At 43.3% G+C, this 27,507-nt stretch overlaps 1 protein-coding gene across 2 annotated transcripts in view; it reads left to right on the forward strand.

Annotated features, from left to right (window-relative positions):
- The first annotated feature begins 569 nt into the window (after positions 1 to 569).
- LOC147913092 (pyruvate dehydrogenase phosphatase regulatory subunit, mitochondrial-like) overlaps positions 570 to 27,507 on the forward strand; it is a 29,582-nt gene continuing 2,644 nt past the window's right edge. Inside the window, exons 1-3 of one of the 2 annotated variants that reach the window (XM_087419940.1) lie at positions 570 to 753; positions 11,121 to 11,409; positions 12,562 to 12,695. In XM_087419940.1, the coding sequence (XP_087276066.1) occupies positions 11,186 to 11,409; positions 12,562 to 12,695 (358 nt within the window). In that variant the 5' untranslated portion in view covers positions 570 to 753; positions 11,121 to 11,185. Of the gene's footprint in view, positions 754 to 791; positions 1,144 to 11,120; positions 11,410 to 12,561; positions 12,696 to 27,507 lie in introns of those variants that run through there. The other variant, XM_087419941.1, reaches the window with a different exon arrangement.

Raw genomic sequence — 27,507 nt, forward strand, 5'->3', positions numbered from 1 at the left:
ATGGGAGATTCTCAGAGGATGGAGTGAAAGATTCCTCTTCCTCCGGGTCCAGACAAGCTGGGAAGGTGCAAGGAGTAAGATCCGGCCAGGAACTCAGGTCCTCTAATCCTGCCTCCCAGGTCGGGCCGAGCCAGCAGACGGCATTTCCGATCCGCTCGGCTACGAGGGACTTCCAAGAGACAAAGTGACTGTCAGTCCAAGAAGCCTTTGAATGCCCTGGCTAGAGTGCCTTTGGGCTGCGGACCCACGTGGGGCCACACCTGGCAAGGCGCCTCGACGGTAGAGAGAACCCCCGCGCTCCCCACACTCCAGCCGGGCTTGCCGCGCATCCGCGACATCCCGGTTCCACTTGCAGAAATCAACACGATCGGAGGCCCGAGTTCTACAGCGACACTGACAGACGCTGAGGCCTCCAGCTCGCCTCTATCTCGGCGGAGGCAAAGTGGCCCCAGGGGCGGGGCCTCGCGAGACCCAAACAAGGCCCACGTGTCAGGGGCGGGGCCACCGCAATGACGTCACGGAGCGCGCGTGCGCGAGTGGGTTCACGCGCTGGCGTACCCTTGCTGCAGGGCCGTAAAGCGCGGAAGGTCGCCGCGGTCTCCCGCTTCCCCGGAACTTTGTCCTCCCTCCGGCCCGCCCCCCTTCCCCTTCCCTGTCCCCCTGTCGGGCCCCGTGGTCCCGGGCAACTGTTGTGGCTGCGGCCCCGCTTCGGCCGGGGTGTTCCCGAGCGCGGAGCCCGTGCGGGCCCATGAGGTAAGGAGACAGCTGCGGGGCCGCGCGGGCCTTAGCGCGCCGGGACCCCCAGGCTCCCCTCAGTCCGCTTTGGTCTCGCTCAGGGGTGGCCCCGGCCGTCCCTCGTTTCCGGTCAGTTCTGCCTCGTCCTCCCGGGAAGGCGCGTCCTGGCGCCAAGACTCTGCCCGCCCGGGCCGGGAGGGGTCCCCCTGATCCACCTCAGCCTCTGCCGCTGTGCCCCGTCCGCCGGAGAGGGTCCGGGCGTCGGGGACCGAGCTCGGCTGCCTCGCACCGGCTCTTCCAGGCGTCCGCAGCTCAGCTCGGAAGCCCAGGGCGGTCGGGGTCACCTCACTGCCGGCTCCCCGCCTCGGGCTTGCACACCCCCGCAGCGCAGACGAGGCTTCTCTGCAGGTGAAATTTCCCGCGTGGAAACGTGTGGTCCGCTTGTGCTTTACTAACTATTAAGACGGCTGCAGAATAAGGCAGTGAAGTGCCCTGGGAAAATCTAGGCTAGGGCAGTGAGCTTTCTTCTTAATGTTTGATCCCTTGGGACAGACGTGAATGTCACTCAGGTTTGATTCAGGGGTCTTCAAGTCCGTTTCCATGCGCGTAAGCATGTATCTGGGGAGGTGGGCGGGGTGGGGGGCAAGGGTTTTCTAGTGCTAGGAATTTGTATTCATTTCTTGAACTTGCCTTTGATTTGGTACACTTGTTGAAAATACAGCACCCTGGACCTGCAGGATCAGACTCTCCAGAGAGGGAGCCTGGGAGCGCCGTGTGTGTGTGTGTGTGTGTGTGTGTGTGTGTGTTTAAGCAAGTGTCCCAGGTGGCTCTCTCCCTTCTCTCTCTCTCTTTTCTTTTTTCCTGAGGAAGAGTTGCCCTGAGCTAACATCTGTTGCCAATCTTCTCTATTTTGTATGTGAGCCGCCATCACAGCATGGCTACTGACAGACAAGTGGTGTAGGTTGGCTGAGGGGAACCAATGCTGGGCCAGGAGGCACGGAGGGCGCTGAACTTAACCTCTAGGCCACCAGGGCTGGTCCCCAGATGGCTCTTATGCTGAGGCAGGTGTGGGAAATGTTGTGTTAACCCGCCCATACTCCTCAGTCTTCCTCCTGACCAGCAACCCATTTGTACACTATGCTGCGACCATACAGAGGAACAACTCAGAGGGAGTTAGAGCTGTCCTCTTGTTCTTGCTGTGTAAGCAGGTCTGAGCATAACCGGCCCCAGTATTAAGGTTGTTTAGCAGAAATGCTGCTTCTTAGCAGAGAATATTATAGTCATTTAATTTTTTTTAATATAATTTCCTTTAAACCAGCGTACGCGTTTTATTTCTGTGTCTTTGACATCTTCACTTTCTTCTCTATTGACTTTACCTCCTTTGCTATCAAGCTTTGCCTTGGTTTTGCTGCCATACCTGTCAAATAGACTCTGGTGCCTTCCTTTCTTTCCGTGTTTGCATCCACTTTAAATCCTTTCCGCCACCCCACGCCTTCACTAACTCTTTTAAAGGTCATGATGAATACAAGGTAAAAATCCTTTTCTTGGTTCTTGTCACCCTGGGCGTTTAACATTGTTTGTTCAGTCTTGAAACTCATCTGTTACTATGTTTCTTCTCCCTGCTAGGGGATGTGCCTTGTGGTTCTGTGCTCACAGCTTCTTTCTTTCCTCATCTGGTCTTATTTTAAAGGTAGCGTGGAGTAATGATTAAATGGCAGACTCTAGTGCCAGGCTGGCAGGGTTTGAATGCTGGCTCTGCTGTTCGCCAGTATTATAGGATGTTGGGGGAGTCACTTCACTTCTCTGTGTCTCGGGTTTCTCAAGAGTAGAGTAAAAAATGTGATATCCATCTTATAGGGTTGTGAGGATTAAGTCAGTTCTATACATAACGTAAGGTCTGGCACAGTGTAACTACCTGTATCAATATTACCTTTTTCTTTTTTTAAAATTCTTTCAGGGGCCAGCCCCGTGGCGTAGCGGTTAAGTGCGCGCGCTCTCCTGCTGGCAGCACGGGTTCGGATCCGGGGCACGCACTGATGCACCGCTTGTCAGGCCATGCTGTGGCGGCGTCCCATATAAAGTGGAGGAAGATGGGCACAGATGTTAGCCCAGGGCCAGTCTTCCTCAGCAAAAAAAAAAAACACAAAAAAAAAAACCAAAAAAGAGGAGGATTGGCATGGATGTTAGCTCAGGGCTGATCTTCCTCACAAAAAAATAAAATAAATAAATAAATAAAATTCTTTCAGCTTGTTTAGATAGCCCCTCTAATCTGGGGGCCCTGCCTTGGATCTCAGAATCATCATTGAATGTTTTCCCATCTTCTTTGTTCTCTGTTCTCATTTGTTCATCATTTTGTATGTCGGAGGTGCCTAAGCTGAATCTAGGAAAACCATGATCAAGTTATAATTGGTCCCTGCTTTCAGAGAGCTCCATTATAATAGGGGACTAAAGCTACCACTTAACTGAGTGCTTCTTAGGTGCCAATTGTTGTGTTTTTCCTGTATCATCTGATTTAGTGTTTGCAGCAAAAATGGGAGGTATTTTTCTAGCCCATGTTGTAGATGAGGATCCTGAAGCACAGAGACTGAGTAACTTGCTCAAAGTCATACCGCTAATGAGAGGTAGGGGAGACTTTCAAACCTAGATCTGCCTGCCTCTCAAGGGCATATTCTCAGCTGGGTTGCTGTGTTGCTTCCCTGATTGGCAAACACCATTACCCAGCGTGGTAAGCTCTGTGCTGGGAGAACTGCAGGGTGTTATGGGAGAACATGGACGAGTTGAGCCTAGTGTTGGGGAAGACGGGGTGAGATAAGATGTCACATGGGCTGAGAGCTGAGGGGATTATCTTTATTTGGGGAGAGGGGTGGCAGGACCTATGCCAGTTAGAAGGAACAGTATGCACAAATCCTGGAGGTGAGAGGAAGAGTTCATGCCTGACATGTTTGAGGAGTTACAAACATGCCTGGCATGCAGGCATGCCTCGGAGATATTGCAGGTTTGGTTCCAGACCACTGCAATAAAGTGAGTCACACTAATGTTTTGGTTTCCCAGTGCAGATAAAAGTTATGTTTACTATACTGTAGTCTAAGTGTGCAATAACATTATGTCTGAAAAGCTAATGTACCTACTTTAGCTAAAAAATAACTTTATTGGTAAAAAATGCTAACCATCATGTGAGCCTTCAGCGAGTCACAATCTTTTTGCTGGTGGAGGGTCTTGCCTCCATGTTGTTGGCTGCTGACTGATCAGGGTGCTGGTTGCTGAAGGCTGAGGTGGCTGTGGCAGTTTCTTAAAATAGGACAACAGTGAAGTTTGCCACATTGATTGACCCTTCCTTTCATGTCGATTTCTCTGTAGCATGCGATACTGTTTGATAGCGTTTTCAAAATTAGAATCAATCTTCTCAAACCCTGCCGCTCCTTTATCAGCTATTTATGTAGTATTATAAATCCTTTGTTGTCATTTCAGCAGTTTTCACAGCATCTTCACCAGGAGTAGATTCCATCTCAAGAAACCACTTTGCCCATCCATAAGAAGCAACTCCTCATCCGTTCAAGTTTTATCATGAGATTGCAGCAATTCAGTTATATCTTCGGCTCCACTTCTAATTCTAGTTCTCTTGCTGTTTCCACCACATTTGCAGTTACTTCCTCCAATGAAGTCTTGAACCTCTCAAGTCATCCATGAGGGTTGGAATCAACTTCTTCTAAACTCCTGTTAATGTTGATATTTTGACCTCTTTCTGTGAATCACGAATGTTCTTAATGGCATCTAGAATGGTGAATCCTTTCCAGAAGGTTTTCAATTTACTTGCCCAGATCCGTCAGAGGATCACTATCTATGGCAGCTATAGCCTTACAAAATGAATGTTTTAAATAATAAGACTTGAAAGTTTAAATTACTCCTTGTTCCATGGGCTGCAGAATGGATGTTGTGTTAGCAGGCATGAACATAACATTAATCTTGTACGTCTCCATCAGAGCTCATGGGTGACCAGGTGCATTGTCAATGAGCAGTAATATTTTGAAAGGAATCTTTTTCTGAGCAGTAGGTCTCAGCAGTGGGCTTAGAATACTCAGTAAACCATGTTGCAAACAGATGTGCTGTCATCCAGACTTTGTTGTTCCATTTATAGAGCACAGGCAGAGTAGATTTAGCATGATTCTTAAGGGCCCTAGGATTTTCGGAATGGTAAATGAGCATGGGCTTCAGCCTAAAGTCACCAGCTGCATTAGCCCCTAACAAGAGAGTCGGCCTGTCCTTTGAAGCCAGGCATTGACTTCTCCTCTCTAGCTGTGCAAGTCCTAGATGGCATCTTCTTCCAATGTAAGGCTGTTTCATCTGCATTGAAAATCTGTTGTTTAGTGTAGCCACCTTCATTAATTATCTTAGCTGGATCTTCTGGATAACTCGCTGTAGCTTCCACATCAGCACTTGCTGCTTCACTTTGCACTTTTATGTTATGGAGATGGCTTCTTTCCTTAAACATCTTGAACCAACTTCTGCTAGCTTCAAACTTTTCTTCTGCAGCTTCCTCACCCCTCAGCCTTCATAGACTTGAAGAGAGTTAGAGCCTTGCTCTAGATTAGGCTTTGGCTTAAGGGAATGTTGTGGCTGGTTTGATCTTGTATCCAGACCACTCAGACTTTCTCCATATCAGCAATAAGGCTGTTTCACTTTCTTATCATTTGTGTGTTCACTGGATAGCACTTTTATTTATTTATTTTTTTTGGTGAGGAAGACTCGCTCTGAGCTAACATCCATTGCCAGTCCTCCTCTTTTTGCTGAGGAAGACGGTCTCTGAGCTAACATCTGTGCCCACCTTCCTCTACTTTGTACGTGGGATGCCACCACAGCATGGCTTGATGAACGGTGCATAGGTCCGCGCCCAGGATCCGAACCTGCGAACACCGGGCCGCCAAAGCAGAGTGCGTGAACTTAACCACTAAGCCACCAGGCTGACCCCTGGAGTAGCACTTTTAATTTCCTTAAAGAACTTTTCCTTTGCATTCACAAGTTGGCTGTTTGGTCCAAGAGGCCTAGCTTTTAGCCTGTCTCAGCTTTCGAGATCCCTTCCTCACTAAGCTTAATCACTTCTAGGTTTAAAGTGAGACTAAAGATTTAAAGTGAGAAAAGTACAACTCTTCCTTTCACTTGAAATCAAAAGGCCATTGGCCAGCCCCTGGCTTAGCGGTTAAGTGCGTGTGCTCCGCTGCTGGCGGCCCTGGTTCGGAACCCCGGGCGCGCACTGATGCACCGCTTCTCCGGCCGTGCTGAGGCCGCATCCCGCATACAGCAACTAGGAGGATGTGCAACTATGACATACAACTATCTACTGGGGCTTTGGGGGAAAAAATAAATAAATAAGACTAAAAAAAAAAAAAGAGAAAAATCAAAAGGCCATTGTAGGGTTATTAATTGGCCTAGTTTCAATATTTTGTGTCTCAGAGATAGGGAGGCCCAAGAAGAGGGAGGGAGACGGGGAACGGCTGGGCAGTAGTGCAGTTAGAACATACACACATTTATTGATTAAGTTCGCTGTCTTATATGGGCATAGTTCATGGTGCCCCAAAACAATTACAATACTAACATCAAAGATCACGATCACCATAACAAATTTAGTAATATGAAGAAGTTTGAAATATTGCGAGAATTACCGAAATGTGACACAGAGACATGAAGGGAGCAATTGCTGTTGGAAAAACGGCGCCATTAGACTTGCTCAACACGATGTTGCCACAAACCTTCAATTTGTAAAAAATGCAATATCTGCAAAGCACAATACAGCGAAGTGCAAGAAAATGATACATGCCTATAGTTCTGTCTGGTTTGATGATAGTGTGAGAAGAGAGGAAAGAAGAGAAATGAGACCAGAGATAGGATATGAGCCAGAGCGTAAAGGATCTTGCCCTTCATATTAAGGAGTTTGACTTTCCTGAGAGCATTAGAAAGTCACTGAAGGGTTTTAAGCAGGGGCGTGATAGTATTTTCACTTTAGAAGACTTGCTCAGGCCCCTGTGTAAAGATCGTGGGATGTGGAGAGAATGGTGTGCAGATTAGAGGCTGGAAGCCCTGTTAGGAAACTTCTGCAGTAATCTGAATGAGAAGGGATGGTGATCTGTACTCAGGTAATGGCAGTGGAGATAGAAATAGATCAGTCAAAGGGAAATTTAGAATGTAGAATTGTTAGGCCTTGATGGACTGGATAGAGGAGATGAGAGAAAGGGAGGAATCCAGGATAACACCCAGGATTCTAGTATGTTGTGTCACTGAGGGACATAGGAAGTGGAGCGGATTTTGAGATTGAGGAAAATGCGTTTACCTTTTGGCTGTGCTCAGTTTGACCTATGGGAATCCAAGTGGAGATGGCCATTCTTCAGCTAGATATGCAGGTGTCAAGCTTAGGATGGCTGTGGGATAGGCCATCAGTCATGGTAGAAGAGGAGATCACCCCGGAGAGTGGTGGAACGAGAAGAGAAGCTGGTTCCGAGAGCCCTGAGGGACGTCAGCACATAAGGGATGGGCAGAGAGAAGCCAGCAAAGACTTGAGCAGGGAGGTAGGTGTCAAATAAAACAAGGAAAGAGTGTGTGAGTAGGAGGAGCAATCAGCAGTATTATCTGCTGCGGAGAGGTCAGATGAGATGCTGCCCAGAAAGTATCCTAGGAAATTAGCAACGTTAGCATTCTTGGTGAGATGAGTGTCAGAGGCGTGGCTGGGCAGAAGCCTGACCACTTCTGGTTCGGTAGAGGGTAGGATGGGGGAAAAGTGAAAAACACATAATATAAGCATTCTACACATTATTTGTCAAGTGAAAAAGCCAAGGCAGGCTGTGAAATACATGTTAACAGTAAATTTTTGCTTAACCAGCTGGGAGACTGTGCAATCACTAAGGTGTAAGAAAAGAAGGACTTAAGACAAAGGTGGTGGCAAACAAGTGGACATTGCTGCAAAAAAAAAATTGGGGGAAAATATCCTGAACACTGGTATTGGTTCTCTTTGTGTGGTGCGAAATCTTAATTTCCTCCTGTATTTGAGTTTTTGCAAAGACCATAATTTTTATAATTTAGAACTTAAAATGCTGAGGAGAAGGAGGGGAAACATTGAAGGTACATGAAAGAGGGAGGACAGTTGATGGAGGTGGAGAAGGAAGGAGTGGGATCCAGGGCTCTTGTGGAGGGACTGACTTTTGACCCTGTGACAGAAGGAAGAGATGCTTGCAGATGCAAGTAGGTTTATAGGTGGAGTTTCAGGGAATGAGAAGAGACAGGTTATGTTCTTAGGATGAAGGAAGAAAGGAGGTGGGGTCAAAGATTGGGAGAGGTCAAAGATTGGGTTTAGAACCTGAACGTAGACAGATCTGCCTGTGGCTTAACATGCAGTAGCTGGAGCTGGGTAGGGGTGCCCGCTAGTGTAAGCCACAAAGAAACAGGGTGTTTTTCAAGCATGACCAAGTGGTGGTAGTTTGGAAGCGAGGATGACGAGGACCCTACCTCTTGATGGTGAGGTCAGTGGAACAGGGCTGGTCATGTGGCAGCGGCAGTTCCCTCAGAAGAGCCACATTTCCATTGAGACAGAAGGTGGAGAGAACATTAGCGAAGAGGTGGGTGTTTAGCTTTGGAAAGGAAGTTCTAGAGGGCACAGTGGAGAGGTTTGGAGGGGAGGAAAGCAGAGAGAGAGGTTGGGTCAGGGGAGAGAAATTGGTCATGTGGAGATTACAGGAAGACTAGCTGTGTGGAGAAGCTTCTATCTTGAGACAGAGTTCTGCAGGGACCGAGGACGTAAGGCATGGTGGCAACCACAAGGTGGCCAAAATAATCATCTCCAGTTGGATAGGATTGCTCTTGAGATGCAGTCTGTGAGTGCATTGGTCACAGGTCTGAGAGTCCTCTCTGATGAACAGGTGTCAATACTTTGACTTTAGACAACTTGGGCTGATCGAGGAGCTGATTGTGGGTCCTGAGGCTGGTAGTGGAGGTGGTGGTGGGCTTATAGCCATGTGCTGCCCTGATGTCCACTTCTATGCCACCACTCTTGTCTTAAGTCCTCATCTTCTTATACTTCAATGACTGCGTGGTCTGCTAGCAGATCTTTCTTCAGTTTCTTGAAACCTGAATAATCCTCTGTTTTGCTGTTAGGTTAATTTTCTTAAAACCCTGCCTGTGTCACATTCAGCCTGTAGTAATTCATTATGGTATACTGGACCAAGTCAGACTAAGTATCCAGAGTCTTTCATGGTCTGGCTCCACCTCCCTTCGGTTCCTGCTACCCGGCACTCATAGACACTGAGGCCTTCAAGCCAGGTCCCCTACTGTCATCCACAAGCAGAGATGGTCAGACTTGGTCTGTAACTTTATTATGTGTGCTTCCCTGCCTCTCTCTGTCCAACTTTTACCCCTCCAGGGCTCAGCTTAAGTCCTGCTTTCTATGTGATCCCTCCCTTGGTGGCTGTGGCCTATACTCTTTTCCTTCTCTAACTTATGATGGTTATTGTCCTGTAGAAATGTGTGCGTGGTTACAGCCTGTGACTTGTGTGTTTAAGTGATAAGCCTAACATGACTAATCTTCCTCTGCTTTTCAGGAAGAGGCATCTTGTACCTTAAGTCTCCACCACATTGTCTGTGGAAACAGGAGGCATGCATCCTTCACTTGGGCCTGGGATCCTCTCTTTCCTTCCCTGGGACCTCATTCTTTGTTATTGCTTCTCCTTTCTCTCCCATCTCTTTCCCTTTTACTGGGTCATCCCACCAGCAGTGAAATATTCTTAATAGCTCCCGTTTTTAAAGCAAGCAATAACCTTGCTCTACCCCACATTCTTCTCTCGCTTCTGTCCCATTTTTCTGCTCCCCTTCAGAGCAAAATGTAACGGAGCTGTCCCCACTCCCTCATCTCACTTACTCCTCAATTTGCTCTTGTCTGTATTTCGTCCCTACTGCTCCCCTGAAAATGTTCTTCTTGAGGACACCAAGGACCTGTGTGTTGTCAAATCCCAGTGGACCCTTGGCCATCTTGCTCCACCTCTCAGCACCCTCTTTAGTTAACCACTCTTGAAACACTTTCGTCTCCCGGCTTCTGTGACACCACTCACTGCCCAGTTTTCTTTCTATCTTATTAACTACTCCTTCTCTGTGTCTTTATCCACTTTTCTTAATCGGAACACTATGCTAGTCTGCCACAGCATTCAGTCCTGTCCCTAGTCCTTTCTTTCTCTTCCCAATCTTAAATGCTGGGGAACCTCAGAGTCCTTCTTGTGCCTTGAAATGCTGGGGCTTTAAATACTGTATATCTGCTAATGACTCCCAAACCTCTTCCCCAGGTTTCAGGCTTGTATATCCAGTGGCTTCTTGGTGTTTCCACGTGGGTGCCTGACGGCTATCTCGCACTTAACATCTAAGTGTGGAACATTTGATTGTACACACACACAGTCTTACCCCTCACACCCTCCCTCCTGTACACTCTCCTTCCCTGCCTCCCTCTTCCCAATCCTTCACACTATAGGATGTGGCCCCAGTTGCTTAACCCAGAAACTTAACCATCATCCTTATTTCTCCCTTTTTCCCATTTTAACATCCACTTTGTTGGCAAGTAAGTTCTATCATTTCTACTTCCAAAACAATCCAGTCATTTCTCTGTGTCCACTGCCGCCATCCTTGTCTACATTGATATCCCCCTTGGACTACTGCAATAGCTTCCTAACTCATCTCTGCTTTTCCTCTCGTTCTACGATCCACTCTCCACCATGGAGCCAGACTGATCTTGGAAAAACGTTATCAGATCATTTCATTCCTTGCTTTAGTATTTTCCTTTGCACTTAGAATAAATCCCCACTCCTCTTGATGGCATCCAAGGACTGTGTATAACTGGTTTGTGCCTGCCTCTCCACTTTGTCTTAGATCATCTTCTCGCCATCATGCTGTGGGCATGCTGGCCTACTTTCTGTGCTTGGAGTCATCAAGGTCTGTCTCACTTCAGGGCCTTTGCACACGCCACTCCTCTGTCTGGAACACTCATAAAGCCAGTTCCTTTTCATCCATCAGGTCTCTTCAAATGTCACCTTCTGCTCCTGACCATCCTCTTTAATATGCCGCTAGTTACTCCATCACATTAGCCTTGTTACTTGTTTTATTTGTGTATTAGCTGCCCCTCCCTCATACACACACACTTACACACCCTCACACACTCTCTCTTTCAAATGTAAGTTGCATAAAGGCACGGCCCTCCTCACTGTTGTTTAATGCTGTATCTACACCTAGCAAAGTGTCTGGAACTCAGTAGGTCCTGAAATATTTGCTGAATGAATGGTTATTGTTCTTTGTTGCATCCTTTTCTCATTAATCCTATGCACTGAGTACAATGGAATGAAATATGTTTGGTTTTCTCTGTCCAGTTTGAATCCTTGGGATCTCCTTCTTAGCTGAGTGAGAGCACATCTCCCAGTAGCTGACAAACGTGATGTTTTACCGGTTGCTTTCGGTGGTCCCAAGACAAAGAACCAGCAGAGGATGGCAGAAGTGGTCCTCAGCCAGAAGTGGTGCGTCAGCTGCCAAGGCTCATTCTGTCGCCCTGCCTGCCCAGGCACAGGTGGTCATCTGTGGTGGTGGAATTATGGGCACATCTGTGGCCTATCACCTCTCTAAGATGGGGTGGAAGGATGTTGTCCTTTTGGAGCAGGGCAGGTAAGGATTGAACTGGATGTGGCTTGGGGCCACGCTGCACTAATTGTATGGGCCTCCCTCATTCCTTCTCCTCTCGGTAATACTGTCCCACCAGTAGCTAATCAGCGTTGCTAAGTCGCATGAGAAGAATCACAGAAAGGTGAAATCTCCTGTACTTTGTTTTGCCATGCCTAACACTTGTGTCTTCTGGTTTTTAGAGAGGTGGCCGATCTAAAGGATGTGTTTTTTTCAGGTTCACAGCACATCTTATCTTGTTCTCTTTGTTGGAGTCATACAGCAACATAAATCCTTGGCTCAGGAGCTCCCTCTATGAGCCGAAATGAAGTTGGCTACTTTTCTGTATTTCTGTTCCTCTTTTTCATCTAATTAACTTGTTTTGGAACAGTTTTAGATTTACAGAACAATTGCAAAGATAGTACAGAGTTCCCGTATGCCTCCCACCCAATTTCACATATTATTAACATCTTACATTAGTATTAATGTTTCAGTTAATGAACCAATATTGATAGATCATTATTAACTAAAGGTCCTACTTTATTTGAATTTTTTCACTTTTACCCTAATGTCCTTTTTTTGTTCCAGGCTTTTTATGTTCTGTTGCCTACCACAAATTGGACAACATTTTTACAATTTAAATGGCATTTATTTCTGACTAGGCGATACATTTACATGATTCAGAATTGAAAATTGTAGAAGACTGTACAGGGAAAAGTCTCCCTCCCATCCCTGACCTCTCACTGCAAGTTTACCTTGCTGGAGGCAAGTTAACGTCCTTGTGTATTGTTCCAGATACCCTCTACATGTATCAGCAAATATGTATTGCTCAGTGTATGTATATGAATATAGGTATTCACTTTTTTTTCCTCTTTTTTATACGAGTGGTAGCGTACCTTAAGCACTGCTTCTCACCTTGCTTTTTTCATTAGGATTGTTCCTTATTGGTCCATAAAAGCTTTCTCATTCCTTTTTATGGCTGTATAGTGTCCCGTTGTATAGGTGAACCCCAAAATTTGAAATTGGCCTCATGTCAATGGATATTTAGGTTGTTGCCATCTTTTGATATAACAAACAATGCTATGATGAGGAACCCTGAACTTGTTGCAGTCACACATATCTGAGTCTACCTAATGGCATTTTGCATCCATCCTGCAGGCTGGCTGCTGGCTCTACGAGGTTTTGTGCTGGCATCCTAAGTACTGCCAGGCACTTGGCCATTGAGCAGAAGATGGCAGACTATTCAAACAAACTCTACCATCAGTTAGAACAAGAAACTGGGATCCAAACAGGTAAGCAGGTAATCTACCATTTACTGGTCTGCCTGTCCCCCAGACTCTTTTACTCAGTACTGTGTCTGGTCCTACCCCATGTTTGCCTGGTGATTTGATAAATCAGATTTGAGTTTTGGTCTAGGCTCTGCCACTAGTCAGGGTTTTACCTTGGGCAAATCACTTAGGTTGCTGAGGTGTCTTCAAATTCCGTGTCTATAAACTGAGGGGATTCAATCAATATCCCAGATCCATTTCAGATGCTATAATTCTTATGATATGGAAGTTTTCCTGGGCCATTTCCTGTATATTTCACTCATTGAAGTATAGTAAGTGGCAACACTTGGCTCCTAAATGAAGAGGAGGAGGAAGAACTTAAGTTTAGGTGCTGGGTAGTTAAATATGGTTTGACCCACTGAACTTCACCAATTGCTAGTGAGGATGTTTCTGACTAAAAAGCTTAAACATAAGTCATGCGTCACTTGAACAACGGGGATACATTCAGAGAAATGTGTCGTTAGGCGATTTCCTCACTGTACAAACGTCATAGAGTGCACTGAAGGGGAGCAAAATTTGCCACCCCAAAATGTGTCTCTTTAACATGAGGATTACTTTAGGCTGATTATTTTTAAGAAACAAAGGACTCAGAAAGTTTTTCTTGTTACCTCGCCCTTAACTGCCTAAAAGGGTTCAGATTAAAAAAACCCTGTCTGAGGAAGTGAGCTAGCACTTTAGCATAACATGAACTAGGCGATAGACAGGGAGGAACCTAGAAAAGCCTGTTTGTTGGGCTCCTCTTTGTGTTCTTCTGTTTCTGTGTGGCCAAACAAACACTTGTTTTCCAGACGTTTGCTCCTTTTCACCTACCTGTGAATTGCCTTCCTTCCCTTTGAGGTCCCTGACTCCCTCCACCCCCAACATCTTCTTTTGTCTTTAGCTGAGGATGGTATTTAAGCTGAGGGCTTTGGCCATTTTGGCAAGTTACTCGGTTTTCCTGGGTTCCTCCCATGAATACTGCGTTATTAATCTTTTGTTTGTTTTTCTCCTGTTAATCTGTCTCGTGTCAATTTAATTCTTAGACCAGCCAGCAGAACCCAGAAGAGTAAAGGAAAATTTCTTCTCCCCTACAGTACTTACACAAACCTGGATGGTGTAGCCTACCACACACCTAGGCTATACGGAACTAATCTTCTGGGACCACCGTCATGTATGTGGTTCACTGTTGACTGAAACGTTGTTATGTAGCACATGACTCTATACGTCTCCTTATCTGTGTAATCAGGGGGAAAAAGACACAGGGAATTATAAGCTAAATAGTACTGAATAAGTAGGAACTGTTCCAAGAACAGGAAGACTAATCTACACTATGGTCCCATACAATAACAAGGTAGAAAGACAGGTGATGAATTAGCCAGAAGCCCAGAGTTGAGCCTAGCCTCATGGCTGATGAAAGTGTTTGGTGACCACACTAATTATCATGAGGGGGCAGCAAGGCCCAGTGATGAAATTCAGGACACTTGCATATGTGAGGGTTGCTCTTTTGAAGACCTTGCATAATTCAAACCACAGATAATTCAAGACCAATCCTGACAAAGGGATAGTAGCTTTTTCTGTTTGCCAACTAAAGTGACTCTGCCATGTGATCATCGTGCAAGCACAGTTTATAGTTTACTTTGCCAGCCAACTTAGAAAGTATGTGACATATGACGCAATTTTAATTGGGGGAGGTGAGATTTGAATTTTGATCAGAAGGTAAGGTGTTCTAACATTTCTGTTTCGTATAATTCATACTTTCATAAGACGTAACCTTATTTGTAAATTGTAAATTAAGACTGAATGTCTGGTAACTAGGACTTGATAGACATGGAAGTGGAGAGAGGAGATGCCAGAAGACGAACTAGAAAGAGGCAGGGAAGGAAGAGGCTGTATATTCTTGGCCACACAGGCAGGGCCGGGACTAGGGGGAGGCAAGCATGGCTCCTAGGCCGACCCTGCACTGGCACAATGCTGAGAGTGAGTGCTTCCTTCATGGGGTGCCGTAGGCGCCACTGGCCTCACCCTGGTCCCTGCTCGGTATATAAGCCTGACTCCCCATGGTGTCATCGAATTTGGCCAGGCGCCCTTTGTGAGGCAGGGGCTCTGGAGTGAATATAGTAAAAGTAGTTCCTGATGCTACACTGTCGCTGGCTTTTACTAGGGAAGATGCCTGCTACAGGCAGGACAGGCAGTCAACAGCCCCTTTTGGTTGGATTTAATTTGATGGCAACAGCGCACTTCAATCGCCAGGTATTAACTAGGGTTTGATAATGGGCCCAGAGATAGAACTGCTCACTCCCAGTCCACTGGGTTCAGTTAGTAGTGCTTGCTGAGCCTTGCATTGCTCAGCTGGTTGGATTCCAGAGGAATCAGGGTCTTAGGCTTCTTTCCTGTAAGGTAACTTAGCCTAGCTGCTCATTCCAGGTCACCCTCTGAACCCCTTATTTGGCCTGACTTCTCCTTGATGCTTGTGGGGCAGTGAGGAGTCAGGCAAGGGAGAGTAGGGGCATCACCCTCAATCTATCACCCCCTTTATAGTTCACCAGTTGTGCAGTGAAAGATGACCTAGGGGCTTCCCTGATGGAGAATTCTGTTATCTGGCAGAATGTACAGGTGTGCACTACCATGATCACTTCATTCAGCGGACTGCTTTTGAGTCATAAATAAAGATAAGTGACATATATGTACAACCTAGATTTAATGATAAGATATTATTTGCTAATCTTCTGAAAATAGTTCATTTACATGAGGTGTATGTTAACTACTTTTTAATCAGAATTACTGGATCACTCCAAGAGTCCTCCTTCCCTGGGTGTGCAAATATTAGTTTCTGGAGTGCTTCAATTTGCGTGTGATATAACTTTTGTCAGGTGAATGAATGTGATAATCTAAAAGTTGTAATAATCTTTTGAAAGTATTCCATATATTATTTGATCTAATAATAAGGAAAGGTCATTCTTTTACAGACGAAGGAAGCTAGATGCAGGGAGATTAAGCCAGTTTTCCAAGTCAGTGATAAATCAATTTTTAAAAATTACTTAGTAGGTTAAAAGGAACTTTTAAAAAGTTTTAAACGTAAGTTATGTATTCATTATAATAAATGTGAACAATACAGAAATATAAAAAATAAAAAGTGAAAATCTTTTCTCCCCACAGAATACCCACCAAAAGGTTATCACTCTATTTGTACCCTGTTAGACTTCTTTTTTTGTGTGTGTGTATACCGGCATACTTTTTTTAACCAAAATGAGATTCTATTAAGCATGTTATTATATACCATGTTTTTTCCACTTAACGATGTTTTGTACAAAAATATACATGCACAAGATTACTTATTGTAACACTATTTAATTGCAAATGTAGGGACTGCAAATTTAAATGTCCATGCATACGAGATTGGTTGGCTAAAATGTGCATCCACACAAAGGAGAACTGGGTAGATGGAAAAAGAATGAGGAAGCTCTCTGTGAACTGCTTGCTATGGAGTGATTTCTGGGATACATTGTTAAATGAGAAAAACAAAGTATAAAAAAGTACATACAGTGTGCTACTTTTGTGTAAGAAATAAGAATAAGAAAATATGCGAGTATATACTTATTTCTGCAAAAAAAGAAATACATACAGGAAGGATAAAGCAGAAACTCCTGAGGGTGGATACCTTCACAGGGTGAGGGGGAGAATAGGGTGTGGCAGGGGGGCCGTAGAGAGTAGTGATATTTCTCAGTTTACTTTGTGTAGTTTGACTTTTAGAACCATGTTAACATTTTGGATACTCAGATATAAAATAAATCATCAAGAGGAGGAACCTCCAGTGGAATACTACCAGAAATAAGGGAACGCAACTGCAGTTCACGTGAATCACAACTACACCACAGGGGAAAGAACTCACCTGGGGGACTTTGACCACAACACTTTGACTGTGGACCGTCAGTCTAAAGACTAAAAGAAATGTGAACAAACATTGACCTCAAATAAGCAAGTTTCTTTTTCGCAGTGGGATGGACAGTGCTGCTTTCTGTGTTTTCTAGAATTAGTGAGGATAAAGGGAGCCAGGTTTCTCACAGTTGGAGAAAGAGTCACAGATGGGGAAAGGAGGATAACTAGAATGACTCCTGTGGTGTGAGATTGGGATTGAAGATGTTGTCAGTATTAAGTCGTGGATTTTAGGAAGAGTGAGAAGTCCCAAGGGGACGATTTCCAGCTGTCAGCTGAGAGGGCTCGGAGGCAATGGCACCACAATAGCGTGAGCACACCTAGCGCCCAGATCTTGGCTTCAAAAGACATTCTCACCTAATGGGAAGCTTTAGAGCTTCTCGAAGAAGTGACTGATTCCTTGCTGGGGCTGGGAAAGTACAAAGTAGTGCACTGGGAACTTTTTATTGTGTCAGAAAGTAAGGAAGTGCTCCCAAAATGATGGAGACATGTCAAAGGACAGAGGAGCCAGTTTGAACGGACTCATCCTCGTCAAATCTGGGATAATTTGAGCAAGAAAATAGGAGCTATGGATTATAACCCACTGTGTAAAATAGGAGTCCATATTGATAAAATAAGTACAACAATAAATTGGAAAGAAGAGAAAAGTCTACCTTACTGAGGAATGCCAACTAATAAATGTAAAGGAATGATGATGGAATTAGAAAATCACCGTTTGGCCTCCATCATAGTAATAATTATTTCAGACAAGACTCTCCAATGGATGCTATAACTACTGGGTGAAATTAAAGAGGAAACAGGATATTTAACTAGTCTAAAAGTATCTCCCCACCAGTTACTTGTTGATCACAAAGGGAAAAATAGTCACTTTACAGTGGAAAAACATGGCAGATACTGCCTTAAGTACAGGATCAAAGTTAACATCACCAGTAGTGGGACAGTCATTATGGAAGGAAAGAGCATCACTTCTGGGGTATTCCTGCTAAAAAAGCATAACCTGCATCTGATGGTGAGGAACCATCAGGCAAATCCAAAGTGAGAGATGTTCTACAAAACATCTGACTTGTACTCTTCAAAAATATCAAGGTCAAGAAGAGAAAGAATGAGGAATTGCTCTAGACTGAAGAAGACTCGAGAGACATGACAACTATATGCAGTGTTGGACCCTGGACTGGATCCTGGGCTGAAGGTACAAAGAGCTATAAAGGACATCTTTAAGACAATTAGTGAAATTTGAGTATGGACCATGGATTAGATAATAGTATTGTATCAGTGTTGATTTCCTGATTTTGATAACTGTATTGTGATTCTATAAAAGAATGTTTTTGTTCTTAGGAAATGCACACTGAAGTAGTTAAGAATAAGGGTACAGTGTCTACAACTCCCTCTCAAATGCTTCAGGAAAAAGATGTGTATGTGGAGAGGGAGATGGGGGAGAATATGAATGATAAAGAAGGCAAAATGCAAACAATTGGCGATTCTGAGTAGAGTGTCAGGAGCTCTTTGTACTGGCCTTCCAACTTTTCCCTAAGTTTGGAATTAAAATGAAAAGTTACTCTTCCCCCCCAAAAATCACTTAGGGAGCTTTTAAAATGGCCGGTGCAGGGTTCCCACCTTCAAAGATTCTAGTTCATAGTTCAGTTTGTTGGTTTGGGATGTGGCCTTGGGCATGTAAATTTTGAAGCTTCTTAGCTGATGTGCCTCCAGGCTTGCGAGGGAATCATTGCACGTTGGAATTACCTGTGTCCAGGCCTCACCCCAGACCCACAGAATCAGAATCTTGGAGCGTCAGGCCCAGGCCCAGGCAATTTTTTAAAACTTCCCAGGTGATTCTTAATGTGCAGGCAGGCCTGAAAACCACTGACTTACCTAAAACTGAAATTCAACTGACAAGGCATAGTCTTCATCTCCGAGGCTCCTCTCTCTGAACTGACCAAATATATTGGCTTATGTTTTCAAAGTTAGACAACTGCCTGCTTGCTTCCTTCAAGCTATCCAAATCCTGCCTGGCCTTAAATATCCTGATACATCAGTACTTCATGCAGCATCCATTCCAGACCATCCAGCCCACATGGATCTTGTCTCTCCAAGCTTATATGTTACCTTTGTCAGTGCTATTCATGTAACAATTGATCATGTGCTCTTTGGATCTGGAATTATTTCTCTGTTATGTGTTCATTTTGTGTTGCCTCAAATACAGTATCATTTTTTAATAGTTGAATAAAAGTTAAATAGTATTGTAGGCTGCTCTCCAAATCAGCACATATAATAAGTCTGTTCCATTCTCTGTAACTGCAGAGTAATGTTCCATAGGATGTGCATTCCATAGTTTGTTTATCCATTTTCCCATTACCTGACATTTATAGGTTTCCTTTTTTTCTCTTTATAAATAATGATTCAGTAAAAATCCTTGTCTGTGTATCCTTATTTTCTCTTGCTATTTCTAAAGGATAGATTTCTAGAAGATGGATAATTTGGGCCAAGGGTGTACGTATTTTAAACTGTGATAGGTATTGCCAAATCGTCCTCCAAGAGGGTTGTATCCTCTCACCATCAGTGCGTGCGAGCACCTATGTCTTTCCAGTCTTCTCAGTATTGGGTATTTTACTTTTTGCTAATCTGGGAGGTGGAAAAAGTTATCAGCTTCTAATTTACGTCTCTTTCAGTTAAAGATTATTGTGTAGGTTTATTGGCCATTTTTATTTCTCCTTTGACTTGCTTTTTAATGTCCTGTGTCTACCTTTTTTTCTTATTGACTTGTGAAAGTTCTATTTTATGGCTCTTAACCTTTGACACCAAATTATATGTCAGAATTGCTCTAGACCAAACTTTAAAAGTCCTCTGGGGGAAAATAGTGGAATTTTAATCTTGTTAATGGGTGATACGTTGTTCTGATATGTAGGTCTGTTTTGGTGAGCATGATTTAACGTAGTATAACATGACATATTCTGTAGGTTCAAATACAGTGGTATTCTCCTAGATGCAGCCTTTGGTAGTGAGTAGAAAATCACCGCTGAACCCTTTGTCTGTCTTAGGGTGAAATTCAGAGAGTGATGAGCCCACAAGTCACTGGCCTAGATCACTGCAGTAGTCTGGTATATCTACTAATTTTAAAAAACAGCCTGCAAAATTTCAGTTCTCTAAGCTGGGACATTCTTGTCATGTCAGTAAAAGGCACACAGGCACACCTCGGAGATATTGCGGGTTCCGTTTCAGACCACCACAATAAAGCAAATATTGCAATAAAGTGAGTCACACTAATTTTTTGGTTTCCCAGTGCAGATAAAAGTTACGTTTACTATGCTGTAGTCTATTAAGTGTGAAATAGCATTATGTCTAAGAAACTAATGTACATACTTTAGTTAAAAAATACTTTATTGGTAAAAAATGCTAAGCGTCACCTGAGCCTTCAGCGAGTCATAATCTTTTTGCTGGTGGAGGGTCTTGCCTCAATGTTGATGGCTGCTGGCTGATCAGGGTGCTGGTTGCTGCAGGCTGGGGTGGCTGTGGCAGTTTCTTAAAATTAGACAACAACGAAGTTTGCCGCATCAGTTGACTCTTCCTTTCACAGACGACTTCTCCGTAGCATGCGATGCTGTTTGATAGCATTTTACCCACAGAACTTCTTTCAAATTGGAGTCAGTCCTCTCAAATAAATGCTGCTACTTTATCAACTAACTTTTTGTAATATTATAAATCCTTCGTTGTCATTTCAACAGTCTTCACAGCTTCTTCACCAGGAGTAGATTCCATCTCAAGAAACCACTTTCTTTGCTCATCCATAAGAAGCAACTCCTCATCCGTTCAAGTTTTATCATGAGATTGCAGCAGTTCAGTCAAATGTTCAGGCTCCACTTCTGATTCTAGTTCTCTTGCTGTTTCCACCACATCTGCAGTTTCTTCCTCCAGTGAAGTCTTGAACCTCTCAAGGTCATCCAGAAGGGTTGGAATCAACTTCTTCCAAACTCCTGTTAATGTTGATATTTTGATCTCTTTCCGTGAATCACTAATGTTCTTAATGGCATCTAGAATGGTGAATCCTTTCCAGAAGGTTTTCAATTTGCTTTGCCCAGATCCGTCAGAGGATCACTATCTATGGCAGCTATAGCCTTACAAAGTGTATGTCTTGGAGTGATGTCAGTGTCATGGCGGAGTGAGCTTTCCCGTAAACTCTTCCCCCGATAAGATACAACAAAAGGAACAGTCACAGACCAACAACAGAATCCTAGACAGTGAAAAGCAAGATCGGAAAGATCCACACTGCCGCACTTCTGAGAGTGGAATGTGCTGGGCCCCCGGAGGAAGTGAGGAGAGGTAAGGAGAACTCCTTTCCCTCCCCATCGGATCAGCGATCCCGGTCCGTGCGGCTCCCAGAGAGCGGGGAGGGGCGTCCCTCTGCAGGGAAACCGTAGCTCTTCGGGCTCTCTCAGCCAGTGGGAAACTCCCACACAGAGGACTCAGAACTGCTATGGGGTACCATCAACATCTGAGCACCCCAGAGAGCGGATAACGAGGGGCGAACGAGAAGCCTCCCGTGCCAGAGACCCAGCCGGCAAAAGAGAGAGCCCCCCCCGCCCCCCGCAAACCAGACCCTGCAGCTCAGCTGACGAGACCAGACCAAGCGACCCCGCGGATCGCAGCGAAAAACCGGGGCAGAGCGCAGGGGGCTCAGATTACACAGCCCTTTACCCCCACACATTGGCGGCAGGTGGAAATTGCAACCAGAGATTTCCAGGATGAGGAAAAACAAAACCAATACAGGAACCACAATGCAAAGATACATGAAATCACCAGACCAGAAGGAAAATGACAAGCACCCAGAAACCAACCCTGAAGACACAGAAATCTGTAACCTAAACGACAGAGATTTCAAAATAGCTATCACAAAAACACGCAACGAAATACGAGACAACACAAACAATACAATGAGATTAGGAGTTTCTTCACAAAAGAGATTGAAATCATAAAGAAAAACCAATCAGTGCTGATGGAGATGAAGAACACAATGGAGGAGATAAAGGAGAATCTGGAATCTTTAAAGAACAGAGCTGACAACATGGAGGAAAGAATTAGCATTGTAGAGGATAGGAATACAGATATGCTCCAGATGGAAGAGGGGAGAGAACTAAGACTAAAAAGAAATGAAGAAAGTCTCCGAGAAATATCTGACTCTATTAGGAAATGCAACATAAGAATTATAGGTATTCCTGAGGGAGAAGAGAGGGAAAGAGGAACAGAGAGTCTATTCAAGGAAATAATAGCTGAGAATTTCCCAAATCTGGAGACGGAGCAGGAAATACCAGTAAGCTTGCTTAACAGGTCATCTAAATATGTCAACAGGCAAAGGCCCACTCCACGACACCTAGTGTAAGGCTAGCCAGAGTCAATGACAAAGAAACAGTATTAAAACGGGCAGCTAGGGAAAAACAAAAAATAACGTACAAAGGAACTCCCATCAGGCTCTCAGCGTATTTCTCAATAGAAACTTTACAGGCTAGGAGAAACTGGAATGATATATTCAAAATACTGAAAGACAAAAACTTTCAGCCAAGAATACTCTGTCCAGCAAAAATATCCTTCAGGGCCGGCCCCGTGGCTTAGCAGTTGGGTACGCGTGCTCCGCTGCTGGCGGCCCAGGTTCGGATCCCAGGTGCGCACCGACGCACCGCTTCTCTGGCCGTGCTGAGGCCACGTCCCACATACAGCAACTGGAAGGATGTGCAGCTATGACATACAACTATCTACTGGGGCATTGGGGGGGAAAATAAATAAATAAAATTATAAAAAGAGTATTTAAAAAAAATCCTTCAGGGCCGGCCCCGTGGCTTAGCGGTTAAGTGCTCGCTCCGCGGCTGGCGGCCTGGGTTCGATCCTGGGCGCCAAGACCGACACACTGCTTCTCCAGCCATGCTGAGGCCAAGGCCCCACATACAGCAACTAGAAGGATGTGCAACTATGCCATACAACTATCTACTGGAGCTTTGGGGGGAAAATAAATAAATAAATAAAATATTAAAAAAAAATCCTTCAAATATGATGGAGAAATAGTAACTCTCCCAGATAAACAAAAGCTAAGGGAGTTCATGGCCACGAGACCCCCACTACAAGAAATACTCAAGAAGGCCCTCAGGCCTGAAAAAAAGAAGAGAAAGAAAAGACAAAGCTTGGAGCAAGGAGAAAAATACGAGATAAACTCAGAAAAATAGTAGATCTTTACCGGAATAGGTTAGCAACCACTTAAATACCAAAATCAAAGATCAAAGGAAGGAATTCACCAAAAATAAATTTAACCTCATCACTGTAAACACACAGCCACAACACAAGATAGAATAAGGTATAACAAGAACGACTTAGAAGGGGAAGAGGAAAGTGATTGAATTGACTTAGTATAAGGAAATAGGAGGCCATCAGATAATGGACTGTCTCATACACAAGATTTTTTACACAAATATCAAGGTAACCACTAAACAAATAATCAAAACAAAATCACATATGATAAACAAAGAGAAAACTAGAAGAGTCATAAGACAGAACAACCAAACTGAATTGGCAGTCCGAAACAAATGGGACAAGAAACAAAGGAAATGCAAAAGAACCAGAAAATAAGTGACAAAACAGCAACATTAAGCCCTCATATATCAATAATTACCCTAAATGTAAATGGATTGAACTCTCCAATCAAAAGATACAGAGTGGCAGGATGGATTAAAAAGCAAGACCCAACAATATGCTGCCTCCAGGAAACACATCTCAGCTCTAAAGACAAGCACAGGCTCAGAGTGAAAGGATGGAAGACAATACCCCAAGCTAAGGGCAAACAAAAGAAAGCAGGTGTTGCCATACTCATATCAGACAAAGTAGACTTCAAGATAAAACAGGTTAAGAAAGACAAAGAAGGGAAATATATAATGATAAAAGGGACACTCCACCAAGAAGACATATCGCTTTTAAATATATATGCACCCAACGTAGGAGCACCAATGTACATAAAGCAACTATTAACAAACCTAAAAGGAGACATTAACAACAACACAATAATAGTAGGGATCTTAATACCCCACTTACATCAATGGATAGATCATCCAGACAAAAAGTCAATAAAGAAATAGTAGACTTAAATGAAAACTGGACGAGGTGGACCTAGTAGACATATACAGAGCACTCCATCCAAAAACAGCTGACTACACATTCTTCTCAAGTGCGCATGGAACATTCTCAAGGATAGACCATATGCTGGGAAACAAAGCAAGCCTCAATAAATTTAAGAAGAATGAAATCATAACAAGCATCTTTTTCAGACCATAATGCTATGAAACTGGAAATGAACCATGAAAAAACCTGGGAAAGTGACAAAAATGTGGAGATTAAACAACATGCTACTGAACAACCAATGGATCATTGATGAAATTAAAGGAGAAATCAAAAACTATCTGGCAACAAAGGAAAATGATAATATGCCATACCAAACCATATGGGATGCAGCAAAAGCGGTCCTGAGAGGGAAACTCATAGCGATACAAGCCCACCTTAACAAACAAGACAAAGCCCAAATAAGCAACCTTAAATTACACCTAACAGAACTAGAAAAAGAAGAAACAAAGCCCAAAGTCAGCAGACAAGGAGAGAAATAATAAAAATCAGAGCAGAAATAAATGAAATTGAGACCAAAAAAACAGGAGAAAGGATTAATGAGACAAAGAGTTGGTTCTTTGAGAAGATAAACAAAATCGACAAACCCTTAGCCAGGCTTACTGAGAAAAAAAGAGAAAAGGCTCAAGTCAATAAAATTAGAAATGAAAGAGGAGAAATTACAACGGATACCACGGAAATACAGAGGATTATAAGAGAATACTATGAGAAATTATATGCCAACAAATTGGACAATCTAGAAGAAATGGATAAATTCTTAGACTCATACAACCTCCCAAAACTGAACCAAGAAGAAATGGAGAATCTGAATAGACCAATCACAAGTAAAGAGATTGAAATAGTAATCAAAAACCTCCCAAAAAATAAAAGTCCAGGACCGGATGGCTTCTCCGGTGAATTTTACCAAACATTCAAAGAAGATTTAATACCCATCCTTCTCAAACTATTCCAAAAAATAGAGGAAGATGGAACGCTTCCTAAATCATTCTACGAGGCCAACGTCACCCTGATACCAAAGCCAGACAAAGACAATACAAAGAAAGAAAATTACAGGCCAATATCGCTGATGAACATAGATGCAAAAATCCTCAACAAAATATTGGCAAACCGAATACAGCAATACATTAAAAAGGTCATACACCATGATCAAGTGGGATTTATACCAGGGACGCAGGGATGGTTCAACATCCCCAAATCAATCAGTGTGATACATCACATCAACAAAACAAAGAATAAAAACCACATGGTCATCTCAATAGACGCAGAGAAGGCATTTGACAAGATACAACATCCATTTATGATAAAAACTCTCAACAAAATGGGAATAGAAGGAAAGTACCTCAACATAATAAAGGCTATTGATGACAAACCCACAGCCAACATCATACTCAACGGGGAAAGACTGAAAGCCATTCCTCTGAGAACAGGAACAGGGCAGGGCTGCCCACTCTCACCACTCCTGTTCAACATAGTACTGGAGGTTTTGGCCAGAGCAGTTAGGCAAGAAAAAGAAATAAAAGGAATCCCAATAGGTAACGAAGAAGTGAAACTCTCACTATTTGCAGATGACATGATTTTATATATAGAAAACCCTAAAGAATCCGTTGGAAAACTATTAGAAATAATCAACAACTACAGCAAAGTTGCAGAGTACAAAATCAATCTACAAAAATCAGTTGCATTTCTGTATGCTAATAATGAACTAACAGAAAGAGAGCTCAAAAAGATAATACCATTTACAATTGCATCAAAAAGAATAAAATACCTAGGAATAAATCTTACCAAGGAGGTGAATGACCTATACAATGAGAACTACAAGACATTATTGAAAGAAATTGATGATGACATAAAGAAATGGAAAGATATCCCATGCACGTGGATTGGAAGAATAAACATAGTTAAAATGTCTGTATTACCTAAAGCAATATACAGATTTAATGCAATCCCAATCAGAATCCCAATGACATTCTTCACGGAAATAGAAAAAAGAATACTAAAATTTATATGGGGCAACAAAAGACCCCGAATAGCTAAAGCAATCCTAAGAAAAAAGAACAAAGCTGGAGGCATCACAATCCCTGACTTCAAAACATACTACAAAGCAATAGTAATCAAAACAGCATGGTACTGGTACAAAAACAGACACACAGATCAACAGAACAGAATTGAAAGCCCAGAAATAAAACCACACATACACGGACAGCTAATTTTCAACAAAGGAGCTAAGAACATACAATGGAGAAAGGAAAGTCTCTTCAATAAATGGTGTTGGGAAAACGGGACAGCCACATGCAAAAGAATGCAAGTGGACCATCTGCTATCGCCATTCACAAAAATTAACTCAAAATGGATCAAAGACCTGAAGGTGAGACCTGAAACTATAAAACTCATAGAAGAAAACATAGGCAACACACTATTTGACATTGGTCATAAAGGAATCTTTTCGGATGACATGCCTACCCAGACTAGGGAAACTAAAGAAAAAATAAACAAGTGGGACTTGATCAGATTAAAGAGCTTCTACAAGACAAACGAAACCAGAATCAAGATGAACAGACAACCCACCAGCTGGGAGAGAATATTTGCAAAACATACATCTGACAAGGGGTTGATCTCCATAGTATATAAAGAACTCACACAACTGAACAACAAAAAAACAAAGAACCCAATCAAAAAATGGGCAGAGGAAATGAACAGACACATCTCCAAAGAAGATATACAGATGGCCAATAGGCATATGAAAAGATGTTCAACATCATCAATCATCAGGGAAATGCAAATCAAAACAACACTAAAATATCACCTCATGCCCGTTAGAATGGCTATAATCACCAAGACAAAAACAACAAATGTTGGGGAGGATGTGGAGAAACAGGAACTCTCATACACAGCTGGTGGGAATGCAAACGGGTGCAGCCTCTATGGAAAACCGTATGGAGATTCCTCAGAGAATTAAAAATAGGGATGCCCTATGATCCAGCTACCCCACTACTGGGAATCTATCCCACTAACCTGAAATCAACAATCCAAAGAGGCTTATGCACCCCTATGTTCATTGCAGCATTATTCACCATAGCCAAGAAGTGGAAGCAACCTAAGTGTCCCTCAACTGACGATTGGGTCAAGAAAATGTGGTATATATATACAATGGAATACTACTCAGCCATAAAAAAAGACAGAATCGTCCCATTTGCAACGACATGGATGGGCCTGGAGGGTATCATGTTAAGTGAAGTAAGCCAGAAGGAGAAAGACAAACACTGTATGATCTCACTCATATGTGGAATATAAACCAACATATGGACAGAGAAAACTGTATTGTGGTTACCAGGGGCAACGGAGTTGGAGGGGGGTCACAAGGAGTGAAGGGAGTCATATACATGGTATGGACAAACAAAAATGTACAACCCAAAATTTCACAATGTTAAAAACTATTAAAACATTAATTAAAAATGTATGTCTTAAATAATAAGACTTGAAAGTTTAAATTACTCCTTGTTCCATGGGCTGCAGAATGGATGTTGTGTTAGCAGGCTTGAACATAACATTAATCTTGTTGTACGTCTCCATCTGAGCTCTTGGGTGACCAGGTGCATTGTCAATGAGCAGTAATATTTTGAAAGGAATCTTTTTCTGAGCAGTAGGTCTCAGCAGTGGGCTTAGAATACTCAGTAAACCATGTTGTAAACATCATCTTCATCCAGGCTTTGTTGTT

The sequence above is a fragment of the Ceratotherium simum genome, chromosome 30, assembly GCF_057802395.1.
Source record: "Ceratotherium simum simum isolate JZ-2026a chromosome 30, ASM5780239v1, whole genome shotgun sequence".
Classification (NCBI taxonomy): domain Eukaryota; kingdom Metazoa; phylum Chordata; class Mammalia; order Perissodactyla; family Rhinocerotidae; genus Ceratotherium; species Ceratotherium simum.